This window comes from Balaenoptera musculus, chromosome 15 (assembly GCF_009873245.2).
Source record: "Balaenoptera musculus isolate JJ_BM4_2016_0621 chromosome 15, mBalMus1.pri.v3, whole genome shotgun sequence".
NCBI classification, from domain to species: domain Eukaryota; kingdom Metazoa; phylum Chordata; class Mammalia; order Artiodactyla; family Balaenopteridae; genus Balaenoptera; species Balaenoptera musculus.
The window spans coordinates 40,144,464-40,159,194 of NC_045799.1; the positions used below are offsets into that span (position 1 = coordinate 40,144,464).

General features: G+C 37.4%; 1 protein-coding gene across 7 annotated transcripts in view; it reads right to left on the reverse strand.

The window, feature by feature from the left end:
• The window catches only part of TASP1 (taspase 1), a 316,660-nt gene that overhangs the window by 207,569 nt on the left and 94,360 nt on the right, over nt 1–14,731 (reverse strand). For 6 of the 7 annotated variants that reach the window (XR_005016636.1, XM_036827379.1, XM_036827375.1 and 3 more), the window contains one exon: nt 2,297–2,416. The exons of the other annotated variant lie outside the window; for it this stretch is intronic. Coding sequence is in view for 5 of the 6 variants with exons in the window: in XM_036827379.1 (XP_036683274.1) it covers nt 2,297–2,416 (120 nt within the window). In the remaining variant the exon portion in view is untranslated. The remainder of the gene's footprint in view (nt 1–2,296; nt 2,417–14,731) is intronic. 7 annotated transcript variants of the gene reach the window in all.

A 14,731-nucleotide genomic window follows, 5' to 3' on the forward strand; every position in this document is an offset into this window, starting at 1 on the left:
TTGTAGTTGTGGAAAGTAGAACTTAACGGCATTGAGTAACTTGTCCATGGGGAGGGGACTGGTAAGCGGGGGGGAGTGGGGTCAGAATAAAGTTTTACCTAAATCCCAAATCGACACTCTTAGCCCCTAAACTCAACTGCCTGTTTGTGTGTGGGTAGGGTGAGGGTTGGGGGAGAGTAGAACATAATGATAATAATTCCTGTCTCGTGTCCTGTTTGTAAATTCTAACTATTACGATAAGCTGAGGAAGCAAACAAGTTCTAATTCAAATTGCCACTTCAGCAGCTGGGTAATACGGGTAATATGCTAAAATTTTTAAAGAGTTACTTGTGCATTTAAAATGTATATAAGAATAGCTAGTTTCAGCACATTTTAAAAAAATAATCTTTGCTTTTTTAAATAGTTTGCTTGAGTATTTTGTTTCATTCTGTCCTGATCGTCAAGAAGAACAGCTCCTTACCTCCCATCTGATGCTTGCATATTTCTAGGCTTATTGCTTCTCCTCTATCTCAGCAATATAACACGATTAAGCAACTGTGTTTCCCTGTAAGCACCTTTCTTACTCCTCCACACCCTTTCCTGATTTATCAGCTCTCACAAACTATGCATTCATAAACCAGCCAAGTGGGGCAAATCAATATGTAAGGTGTTTTTTTTTAATTGAGGTACAATTGACACGCATTATATTAGCTTCAGGTGTACAAAATAATCATTCAATATTTGTATATATTGCAAAATGATCACCACAATTAGTCTAGTTAACATCCGTCATCATACACAGTTACAGAATTGTTTTTCTTGTGGTGAGAACTTTTAAGACCTACTCTCTTAGCAACTTTCAAATGTGTACGTGTTAAGTTTTACAGTATTTCTTTTTCCAGGGCAACCCCACGTGCAGGGTTCGGTGTAATATCCCGCTAACGTAGTCCAGCACTATGCTTGGTTCTGTTGTTGCTATTTTGCTAACGAAATCAAACAAAAACCAGTAAGAAAATCATGGGAATTACAATGCAATGAAGGCGCCTCTGCTGGCTTTTCTCTCTCTTTCTCTACCAAGGCATCCAGATCTGATATGCCAAGCTTGGTTTTCTTATTCCAAACTTGACAAATACACAGGGCTTTATAATGTGGAAAAATACCATGACCAGACAAAGGCTTTTTATACTGAGTTCAAAGCATTTCCACATGTTGAGTAATCATTCCTCATAAAGCCCCTTGTATGGTAGGCAAAGAGTAGCACAAAATTAATTATTCTTCCCTTCCCCTTCTCACCATAGGACTGTGAGTGACTTGTCCACAATAAAGGGCAGATCAGGGAACATCACTTGGGGCTTTGCAAAGATGTCCTCCACGAAGCAGATCACTCTGCTCCAAGCACTAGCTAACCACCGTGTCCAAAGCAACTGTGACACTGACTCTTCTTCAAACGTGAGAGACAAAGCACACAGAGCATGCCAAGCGGTGCTACAGATGCAACACGAGATCCAAGCACTGAGCTTAAACGCACCCTGTGCAACAACTTTAACAGATTCTGTGAGGGTGTCCAATTCATTTGTTCACTCAACAAATATTTATTAAGGCTGTAAGTAATGTGCCAAATTGGTTTATTCTCAGCAAGGTTATTAGATCAAATGGATTGTTAAATTTCATTCTCAGTTGGGTACTAAAGGCTGGATGGAGATGGGGAGGCAGGGGTGAAGAAGATGTACAAGTCAACAGGGAATAAGCCAGTTGCACATAAATTAGACCCTTCTATCTCGATTTCTCAAGTGGTGTCATGTGTTGGTGACTTGGACTACTAGTCAGTCTATAAAATAGCTGAAATGCTTAATCAGAGGAGGGATTAGAGGGTCAAAATGTTACTGTTCCTTGAATGGAGGAAATACAAAATGTAACTCTAAAACTGTGTTTCCACCTGGAAAGCAAGCAGCCATACAGTCAGGTGCTGGATCCTAAAGAGAAGGACATTTACAAAGAAAGAAAATGGAAATGGATGCACATTTATTAAATGTCTGATAAATGCCCAGGCCAGTACCTAGCCTGCTGAAAGTAGCCAAACATAGGATTACCAATTGTAAAGACCAGGAAGAACCCTATTACTGTGAGATAGGTTTTAATTTTAGAAAGAATCCTGAACAGGTATTTGATGATTTATACTACATAAGTGTTAAGAACAATAATCATTTGGTTTTTTCTGAAGAAAAAAAATATATCTCTACTGGTTCAAAAACTTGCAGGCTAGAAAATTCCATGTTTCGACTTGGAAAGCTAGTTTAAAAACCCCAGAATCACTTACCTGCCCCACTCTCCCTGGATGTTTCAAGGCCAAGCCTCCACTGGAGACGGCGGCAGCCACGTTCCCTTCGTGGTCCACGACCACAGCGCCCACCGTGTCCAAAGTGCCTGAGTCATTCTCCTGCGGAGCAAAAGTGGCCAGAGCATTCGCTAAGCACGGTGTGTGACAATGATGTGACCACACAGCACTTGTCGGGACAATCATGACATAACAAAATCTGAGCTAATCCTTAACCGGAACATTCAGCAATCTCCTGAAATTATTTATTATCAAGTTGCCACTTAATCTGGTTCAAGTCAAAACTTATTTTCCAGTGTAAGATCCTGAACCAAGGGTGTCTGGTTGCTCTTCTCTAATAATAAGCCTAATGTGCCTTTCTAAGGGAGGAATTAAAAAACAATTTAATATAAATTACAGTATATCGCCGTGTCTCCTTAATCTCAAGAATTAAGTTCACGATTGAGAATTTATAGAGGAAAAGATCTATGATGTAAGTGAACTAATAAATGTCCTTATTAGTATTTTTTAAATATTATATACAGATTTCTAAAAGTAATATATTCAGCACAATAAATGAAGAGAGTGACATTTCTAGTCTTGGTGTAGACCATGCTACAATTTTCTTTTCTAATTCCTTCCTTCTGAGAAACTTAATGGCCAGCTCCCTTCTCTGCTATATTAATAACATGGTTGCCAATCATATGGCAGAAAACTGCATATTCTTGGGAGGCATCTTTGTGTTTCTGTGTCTTGCTCCAGGTCCCACATGCTTAAGGCATTTCACATGTAGTGACCACAAGCAGCTGTCTCCTACCTCAAAGATTTCTGGTTCACCTGTGCAAGGCAGACAAACTTTACACTGCTGGATAAAAATCAGAAGTAAAGGAAGTGGGAACAAAGTTTCATGAAAAATTATCTTTTTTATATATTAAAAAGGAGGGCTACTACAGGTCTTTAGGTTCATAGCGGTCATGGTGGTATTCTTACACTAGGGCACTGGTGCCCCAGAACCTGAGACCCCTACCCTCACCCTAGCACTCAAGTCTGTATGAAAGAGTCAGGCAGAAGCCCATGTTCAACGAGACCAGCTCTCCCTCCTGTGTGGTTTATGCTCATACTACTTACTGAGCAAGACATTATTCGTGCTGAGGGGGTACCTGCCTGAGTGGTTTTTGAAATACCACACTAAGGCTAGCCCCAGAAAAGTCAATGGGCTCCCAAGGCCACCTCAGAAGTTGAGCAACATTGAAGGGAGTTTTGAAATATTGGAAGCAGAATGTAAACAAAAGATTTTTCCTTAAAGCAAACTAGAAAATGCAGAGGCAGAGTATGCCACAATGAACATTATATTAAGTCTATTAGGAGAAGGTATATCTAGATGTTTGCATTTCTTTGGTTCTTGCTCTAAATTCTAACTCCCCTTAAATATACTGTTCCACTATGACAGTACTTACTTTGATACAACAGGTGTAACTGACTGAAATGCATGCTGTGTCCCTACTCACCCTTTTAACAGCAGCTGGGGAAGACCAGCCAGTGGATCAACATGGCCATATCCCAGAATATCACAGTTCTTCTGGTGGTAGGTTGTCTGACTTTTAAGGATAGTTTCCTAACCTGACTGTAAACCTCTGAGGAAAGGTCTGATCCACTGTTTCATTCTGCCCACAGCAGACATTAAGGACATCCTTATTCTTTAAGACAACCCTCAGAATGGGAGAAAATATTTGCAAACGAAGCAACCAACGAGGGATATCTCCAAAATACACAAACAGCTCATGCAGCTCAGTATCAAAAAAACAAATAACCCAATCAAAAGATCTAAACAGACATTTCTCCAAAGAACACATATAGATGGCCAAAAAGCACATGAGAAGGTGCTCAACATCACTAATTACTAGAGAAATGAGAATCAAAACTACAATGAGGTATCACCTCACATCGGTCAGAATGGCCATCAACAAAAAATCTTCAAACAATACATGCTGGAGAGGGTGTGGAGAAAAGGGAACCCTCCTACACCGTTGGTGGGAATATAAATTGGTACAGTCACTATGGAGAACAGTATGGAGGTTCCTTATAAACCTAAAAATAGAGCTACCATATGACCCAGCAATCCCACTCCTAGGCATATAGCTGGAGAAAACCAGAATTTGAAAGGATGCATGCACCCTGATATTCACTGCAGCTCTATTTACAATAGTCAGGACATGGAAGCAACCTAAATGTCCATCGACAGAGGAATGGATAAAGAAGATGTGGTACATATATACAATAGAATATTACTCAGCCATAAAAAGGAACGATATAGTGCCATTTGCAGAGACATGGATAGACCTAGAGACTGTCATACAGAGTGAGGTAAGTCAGAAAGAGTAAAACAAATATCGTATATTATCGCTTATATGTGGAATCTAGAAAAACAGATGAACTTATCAGCAAAGCAGAAATAGTCACAGATGTAGACAACAAACTTACAGTAACCAACAGGGGAAGAAGGGGTGGGACAAATTGGGAGATTGGGATTGACACGTATACACCACTAAGTATAAAATAGATAACTAATAAGAACCTACTGTTTAGCACAGGGAACTCTACTCAATGATCTGTGGTGACCTAAATGGGAAGGAAATCTAAGAAAGAGTGTATATACGTATACATATAACCGATTCACTTTACTGTACAGCAGAAACTAACACAACATTGTAAAGCAACTACACGCCAATAAAAAGTTAAAAAATAAAAATAAAATAAACTTGGAGTAAATAAAGCACATCTGTATCCCTGGTGTAACAAAACCAAGCCCAGTAAGTGACGATACATGCCCTGCCGTTCTAACGTCAGTCTTCCATCTCCTTTTCTCAAGATTCAATTTCATACAAGGCCAGAGAATGACACTATCTTAGGGAAGATTAACAATAATCAGGTTTACTCATTTGGTACAGACTAAGTGGAGTCTGTCTTCTTTGGTAGATAAGATGGAATTATCAAAGTAAAGAAATGCATTGGACACATTTTATTCCAGAAAAGAGAGATAACCCTAAAGACAAATGTACTTTTAAGATGAACATTTGTTTCATTTTTCTAAGAAATAATTCCTAAATCTTTATATCCTTGCAACCCCAGATAGAGATTGTTTCTTGTTCAGATGCCAAGTCTTACGTCATCTACAGGAGGGCTTCTCAAACTTTAATGTGCATACAAATCAATTGGAGAACCTGTTTGAATGCAGATTCTGATGGAGTAATCTAGAATCAGTCACGACTATACATCTAAAAACGCCCGAGTAATGCTGATGCTGATGTTACTGCTCCATGGACCCTACTTTGAGAAACAAGGTCTGAGAGCATCCCACAAGGTCATTATCAGCCAGATGTCTGCTCTACTCATTCTAAGGCAAATAACTTCATAGGCACAAATCTGCTGAAGGAGAAACTTAAACCACCTAAGACCAACATTATGTCAGCATAAAAGATTTAAGCTCTATCTTGTTCAACTACCAACTGGCAGCATATCACCACAACCATAACACCATGAACACACTACAAGGTATTTTAAAGTATGATCTTATTAATCTTGCTGGTTCTTTTAGAAATAGACAACTCTCATGCAAATAAAGAGGCACTGTAAAATAACTTTCCTCAAAAACAGCAACAACAAAGTCAGGAAAGGGTATTCTTTATTAGTTCTTTTTTTATTAGCTGTGACTGCTGATCCTACGCAAACATTCTATAAAGTAGAACTTTACTGAGGGGACACATAACATATACACGATGATATACGTTATCTGTAAAACAATTCTCTTAGCATTTCAATCAGGATATCGTGAACTATAACTCTTATCCCTAACCAAACTACTACAGAAAGACACAAAAGGATTATACAGAGATGGATTTACTGTAACTTGTTTTTCAAAAATGAAAAATCAAGCGAAAAATAGAGAATCCTGCTCCAAATTAAGCTAAATATTCCTAATGGCTTGCAACACCTGCAAAAATCAGAATTACTTCATAAATATTCAAGAATTAGTTCACAGATTTCACATACTGAAAAGCAACTTGAAGGATGATGAAATAGCATTTAAGCATTTTTATGAAGTGCAGATAAATTGAGTGAAAGACAAACACTGGTATTTTGACTATAATAATTTCACAGAGCTCGTTTGTACAAGAATGAAATCTAAGAAAGGCTAAAAAACACACAAATGACTGTTATTATATAGAGCTGCTATTATACTCTTACACTCCATAAATACTTAGAAGTACATGTGCCACATAGATACACATGGACCTATTGTCCCTGACTGAAACATGCTAGCTGCCTCAATTTTTTAGATAAAATTGTGACTAAAAAGCAATGGCATAAACTATAGTTCCCATCGAAATAAACACATGTATATAAAGTTGGCATAGAGATTGCATGTGTTATGGAAACGACTGAAATAAAACTTTCTTGAAGTAACCAAGGATCTAGTAAACTCTGTTGGGCTTAATGTCAAAAGTTTTCATTCTTCTTGCTCCAAGTTGGAGATGGCTGTTACACAGTTATTGTACGAATTAAATTAAGTAACACATGTAAACTAATAAATCCCTCAGAACAAAATGTAGGTACTTTCCACGTGAAAATTAAGCCTCTAACCTACACTCTAACTCTGAAACCTGCCAAGAGACACCATCTATCAGTTACTTATCTCATTAACTTGGTCTTTCTTCTGTACAGAATTACTCCAATATCAAATAGCTAAAATATAAGAATAATATCTCAAGTGTAAAAGTGCATCCTGAAACTGATGTATGGTGGGATTATCCTAATACAATAATAATACGTTGTTGTTTTTTTTAAAGATACCAAACCTTCCCAGTACACCTTTGTTAGGCTGAAAGCAGCATTATGATTGGCCTGAGCTTCCACTTGAGAAACGCAGCTGACTTAACGCCCTCTGTGACAGCACAGTAACTTCAGCATAAAGCTTTACCACCTTCGAGCATCCTAAAGATGGAACGATAGCTCTGGCTACAAGAGACTTAGATCTGGCTCCAGGTCTATCTCCTAAAACCAGCCCCCTACAGTGGGGCCACTGTGGGCTCAGAGTATATCAGCTGTGTGTGTAAAAGAAGTACAATTTAGCTAGAATTATCTATTTTCATGTGTCTGGCTTGGCTGAAACCAAGGAAAATTTGGATATAAGAATATCCAGTGACCCTCCAGAAAATCACCCTTCTGATGTCCAATACTACAAATGATGTTTCTGTAAGCTACAGTCATAATGTCTATTTTTAAAAAATCCTTTATTTTCTTTGCTTAATAAATATGCATTAAAATTTTTGCAGCACTATATAATTAGTGCCAAACATATCTACAACAGAGAAAAAAATTATATTATATAAAAATCTGTTATTAATTCCCTAAATCACTCAACACCAAAAACAGAAAACTTTTCAGCTCAAAATAAAAATAAAGTGTGTTAACAATGCTTTTAAGGGGCTTTAATATATCTAGATTACAGCTTTAATTATAAATTCATATCATAACAAAGTTCCAGAGGATTACCCCAAAATTCCAGACTCTCAAAGGACAATGTTTTCCAACTGGCAGAATTCCTATATAGTGTTCTGGTGGCTAATCTCAGTTTTTTTTTTTATAATCTTACAAATAATGAATTATGGATTTTTTTCTCTTCAAAATGGAACCGTTTGAGAGCCTCAGTGTACATGTTGAGTGAGCCCGTGTAAGTGATGGTAGAGACCAGATGAACATACTCGTGACTTAGATTATTACACAGTTGAACAGTAAAAACCACCACGATAGCTTTACACAGTTTTAAATCATTTTTATTCTTATTCATATGTTGTTTAATTAATATTATTTAATTTGAACTCATAATGAACCACTGGTTAAGGATAGCAACCTAAGATATACTGGAGTTGAAATAAAAATTAAGGAATTTAAGAATGATGATAATTCTGACAAGTTCCTTAAGATAATATTAACTAACTAGATCATTAAATTGCATCCATTTGATAAAAACACTTATAGAATACATCTCAATGACTTAAAATCAGTTTAAAAATTAATGATGAATATATCTAATTTGGCTTCTTGTTTTTCTGGAGTAAGTATTAATCACAATTTTAAAATTCTAAATCAAAAAAATTTAATTCTAAATTAAATATACACACCTAGCTATGACCCAGCAACTACACCCCTAAATATTTACCCAAGAGAAAGCAAAATATACATGACAAAAGACTTGTCAAGAATGTTTATAGCACCTTAGTCAAACTGCAATAGTCAAAACCTGTAAACAACCCAAATGTCTATCAGGAAGGGAATGGGTACACAAACTGTGATACAGGCAACAGAGGAGGACTGCTCAGCAATAAAAAAGAACTAGTGATATGTACAACAATATGGATAATTTTTTAGATGTATGCTGAGTAAAAGAAGCTGGACACAAGAGAGTACATAATATATGATCCCATTCATCTGAAGTTTTAGAACAGGGAAAACTACTCTATGGTGAAAAAGAATCAGAAAAATATTTGTCTTGGGAAGGAGGCGTGGACTATGAAGGGGTATGAGGAAACTTTCTAGAGTAGTAGCAATATCATATCTCGTTACATGGTTGTATACACATATCAAAATTCATCAAATTATATACTTAAGATTGTGTGTGTGTTGCTGTTTGTAAATTTTACCTTAAAAAAAGAAATCAACAGCTGATGTATCTATTTTAAAGTACACAACCAAGAATTCAAAACGCCAGGTCATGAACAAATTTTTCAATTTTTTCCTAATAGTATAATACAGTTATATTTATATAACATTTAATACACATTTGATTGCAATTGTAAGCAAGTGGGGGCGTTGGAAAATATGAAAGAGATAGTAAAAAATATGAATGAGAAAAAGTCTAATGTATGCCCAACTGGAAAGAATAGACAGAATAGAGAAGTGAAAATATTTAAAGAGAAAATAGCTCAAATTTCCCCAGAACTGATGAAAAACAAGAATCCAGACCTCTAGGAAGCCAGAGAGAAAGAAAGGGAGCCAGATAGAAAGGAAAGCTCACCACAACAGAATGAAGGCAGAAATCCCAAAGTCCAATGGGAGCCAGAAGGCAGTGGTGTATTTTCAAGGTACTCAGAGAAAAGTAACTATAAACATAGAAGTGGGTACCTAACAAAATTACCTTTTAGGAACAAAAATAAAATAAATACATTTATAAATTAAAAAATAAAATTTGTTTACCACCAAGAGACCTGCACTTAATGAAATCCTAAAGGACCATTCTATTTAATACTGCAAACTGCCCTCCTTCTAATCCTCCCTACCACCTACTCATAGGCATTCCTAATCTTCCTTTCTTGACTCTGCTTTATCTTTTTCCCATAACATGTCATCATCTTCTAAAATATAACACATATTTTCATATTATTTAAACTGCCAATCTCCCCCGAGACTGGAAGCTCGACAAAGGCAGTAATCTTTGTATGTTTTAGGGACTTCCCTGGTGGCCCAGTGGTAAAGAATACTCCTTCCAACGCAGGGGACGTGGGTTCGATCCCTGGTTGGGGAACTAAGATTCCACATGCCGCGGAGAAACTGAAACCCGCGTGTCACAACTACTGAGCCTGCGTGCCGCAATCTACAGAGCCCACGCGCCCTGGAGCCCACACGACCTGGAGCCCACGCGTCACAACTAGAGAGAGAAAACCCGCACACCACAACTAGAGAGAAGCCCGGGCGCCACAACTAGAGAGAAGCCTGAACCACAATGAAAGATCCCACATGCCTCAACCCTGTGTGCTGCAACTAAGACCCGCCACAGCCAAAAAAATAAAGGAAATAAAGAAATAAATTTTTAAAATCTTTGTATGTTTTATTCACTAACATACGCTAAGCACCCAGAAAAGTACTTGATACCTCTTAAGCACTCAATAAATACCTGTTGAATGAATGAATGAACAAATGAATTATATACTTTAAGAAGAAGGAAAATAAATGCTGTCATCCGAATGTGTCCTTCCAAAATTTACATGTTGAAATCTTAATCCCCAAGGTGATGGTATTAGGAGGTGGGGCACTGGAAGATGATTAGGTCATGAAGGCAGAGCCCTCATGAATGGGATTATGCCATTCTAGAAGAAGCCCAAGAAGCTCCCTTGTCCCTTCTGCCATATAAGGTTATAGCAAAAAGATAGCCATCTAGGAAGTGGGTCCTCACCAGACACCAAATCTGCCTACGTCTTGATGTTGGACTTCCCAGCCTCCAGAACTGTGGTAAATAAATTTCTATTGTTTGTAAGCCATCCGGTCTATGGTATTTTGTTATAGCAGTCTGAAAGGACTAAGACAATAATCCAAGAAGGAAAAGGACATTCAGGAATGAAACGAGGAATAGGTAAGCAAATAAAATGGCAAAACTTCATGTAAATCAAAATTAATATTGTCTTTAAAAATAATAATGGTTAGGGACCTCCCTTGTGGTGCAGTGGTTAAGAATCCACCTGCCAATGCAGGGGACACGGGTTCGAGCCCTGGACCAGGAAGATCCCACATGCCACAGAGCAACTAAGCCTGTGTGCCACAACTACTGAGCCTCCACTCTAGAGCCCGCAAGCCACAACTACTGAGCCCACGTGCCACAACTACTGAAGCCCACGTGCCTAGAGCCCATGCTCCCCAACAAGAGAAGCCACCAAAATGAGAAGCCCATGCACCGCAACAAAGAGTAGCCCCCACTCACCACAGCTACAGAAAGCCCGTGCGCAGCAACAAAGACCCAACGCAGCCAAAAATAAATTAATTAATTAAAAATAATAATGGTTATTATTAGAAGGTCAAGATTGGGTTTTAAAATCTGGCTATATGTTATTTATCAGAGATACACTTGAAAAATAAGGACATGGAAAAGCTGGAAGAGGACAGGGAAAAGAGAGAGAGATACCAAGCAGGTACCAATCCAAACAATGTAGCTATATTAACATCAAGAAAATTAAGTTTTAAGACAAAAAGTTAATAGAACTAAAGAGTCTCTCTGTGATAAATACTGAAAGTTTAGATACACCACGGAGATGTAGTAATTCTAAATTTGTATGTACCTAAAATAAAAAATAGCCTCAAATGTATGTAAAGCAAAAACAGAGCAACAAGGAGAAATCGGCAAACCATAATACCTCACAATGAGATATTTTAACACATTTCTCTCAACTATGAATAGGTCAAATGACCTAAATAATAATAATAATAATAATCAGTAAGAAATAAAAGATCTGAACAGCATATTAAAAAGCTTAATTAGATAGACATTCACAGAATTCTGTACCAATTAGAGTGGAAGCATTCTTTTCAAACACAAATAAATATTTACAAAAATTGACCATACATTAATCCATAAACTAAATCACAACAAATTTCAAGAAACATTGAAACATCAAACAGAATACACTCTCTAACTACAATACAATTAAGTTAGGAGTCAATAAAGGTAAATAAAATTTAAAAATTAAAAAAGAAAAAAGTACTTCTAAATAACTTATGGATCAAATACGAAATCTAAATAGAAACAAAAATATTTAATAATGAATGATAATAAAAATATTACATTTCAAAACTTGTGAGAGATATAGTAAAAGTGGCACTTAGAGGGAAATTAATACCCAAAATATTAATATTAGAAAAGAAAACAAAATTAATAAGCTGTGTCCAACTAAACAAGTTAGAAAGAGAATAAGATAAACACAAGGAGAAAAAACAGAGATAAGATGAAAGAGGAATAAACATTAGTTGAAAAGATCCAGAAAGCAATAAAATAAATAAATAAATAAATAAAAAGGAAAAAGAAGGGCAAAATTGATTCTGTGACAAAACAACTTGTTGTTTTAAACCTTAGCAAAGGCCCGGCCCTCCTGCCTTCTCCTCCAGTATGAGCCTTGGCTCTCCGGAGTAACAGCAGATACTATTAAACTCCACACTATAGGTGGCATCCTGACTCGCTTGCACTTCATCCAGTGCAAATATTGCTCTCTCCTCCCCTACCCTTGCCCCACATCAAAATGCTGTCCTTCTTCAAGTCCCAGGGCCTCAGTAACCCCAGAAAAGGTCTCCTGAATCATTTCCCATCCACACGGGGGCCCTGGCCCTAAAAGTACAACCTAAACCCCTGTCTGGAAGACTTTTATACACTGGCTTGTTCTAAGCTCTTTGGTGGCTTGTCTTCCCCCCCTTCCACCTGGAAGCAGCAACTAACAAAGTGTCATAAGATAAATACTTTTTCATTGAACCTCATCAATAACTCAAACTTCTTGTCCTCTGAAACTGCATCTTGCTCAATTTTTATGCACAATCCAGACTCAGCCTATCCAAAGTAGTTTTCCTATAACCTCACGTTTCTCTGATTATTTCATATTTAGATCTTCTCTGAATGTAATGCTTTTGCACATCACTCCTAAATGGGTTCCGTCTCAAAAGCACATCCTTAAACAACTGCTGAGAAATCTTTCGCTGGTCCCATAGTAACCAAACTAAAGTCCACACTCGTTTCTCACAATGTGGAAGTGATCTTTATTTCAGGACGTTGTGCATGCCCTTTGGTCTACTGTTCAAAACAAACTTCTAAGGCTCTTACCATCAAACACTAAGCCTCTCGCTTTATCTATAAAGAAATGATATATCTTTATATTGGTCACACACTCCACCGTTCAATGTTTTCTTTTGGTAACACTTCTTTACTGCCTTCCCAACCCCTTAAATCAATCATCTGGCACCAGATCACACTCCTCGTTTTTGACTAACCAATTCAGTTTCTTTAACTCCAGACTGCTTTCCTAAAAGCTCTAAATGATTAATACCCGTACAATATTTGAGCCTTAACTTCACTTTTTCCACTGGTCATCCTTCACTATCTTAAACTCAGTCACTGCCGTCTGGGAAACATGCTCAAGGGAGAAGGAGGGAATTGAGATTATTTGGCAGTTTCACTTCATAGAGGCGCATATATGAGAGGACTTCAACCACATAGATAGCGCAACACGCTACCAGCACACACACTAATAGGCTATGAATGTCATTACCTGGGCAGATTAAAAAACACATAAATAAATGAGCTAAGACCTTGCTAATTAAATAGACAGCAACAAAGTCTCTTTAATAAGAGCAGGCAACCTTTTGCAATTTAGTTGTCCAATTTGGCTCTTTCCAGGAACACCTGGCCGTGGTCTGGACCTCTGGTCTTTCATTTCAGAGCTTACATTTACCTTCTCGGGATAAAATTACACTTTTTCTTTTAAATTCCAGAGCTCCAATGGCCTTTGAACTGAGTCTTAAAGCAGTGGGGAATAACAGATAAAGGACTCGAAGGTAACCTGGACAATCTGGAGTCTATTCCTGCCAATGAAACACCATGACAATTGGGATGGGTCATTAACCTGGATTTAAGTTCCACCCTCTCCAGATTGAAGAATAATTGACACCAACTTTAATAACACAGTAATAAGTTATTTTATTTGATATGAGATTTCTAAAGCAATATTCATTTGACCGTATAATTATGAGTATACTCACAAAAATAGAAATTATTATTCAAAATCATAAATATATAACAACTAAAGATCAGCATATTAAAAAGCAAAAAGGAGCCAAAAAATGCCCATATACTTATTTTCTTTTTGTTCCTCAACAGATTAAAACCTTATTAGAAATCAGAGATAAATCAAAGAATTACAAAGAGTAGGAAGGAGCTAAGTATATTCTAGGATGTAAAATACAATCTAAACTAATCATGACAGTACTATATCTTAGAAATTCTAACGCCATTCAAATTAACCTCAATGATGTTTTTCAGAGATTCCCAACACTCAAAAGCCTGTGTTTAATGCAAATAACCACCAGGACAGGCCCCACTCACACATACTGTATTTCAAAATATTCTCCTCATTTGCTTCTAAGTACAGTTAGTGCAAACAGACGTTCAGGGGCAGCTCTGCCTGTGTACTTACTTCCTCTATGGTCTATTTTACTTTGCTAAATTCTGTGGACAGTTGAATCCTATCAGCTGTCGTGCCCCCACTGGGGATTACAGGCTGTCAAAACCAGAGCTTGGTTTGACCAGCAAAGCGTACTATTTTTGGTGTTGCGCACTTTGGTTTTTGAATACCTAAAAATGGAACATGTATTGCCATCCCCGCCACCCCTCTAGATGGTCTCACATATTTAGGCTACCTGCTTGGCCCCCATAACCATTTGGGTTTGAAACCACTGTCCTGAAGAAACTCTGTGGTGCTTCTCACAGGCTTCTTCTAAACTAGGACTTTCTCTTTCTCTCTACAGTTATGTAAGCCCTACTCTTTATCCAAGCCCCAGCTTAAATTCCACCTCTTCCATAAAGGCTTCCATAAAGCCTACCATGTGCTTATGGTAATTTATCCATCCTGC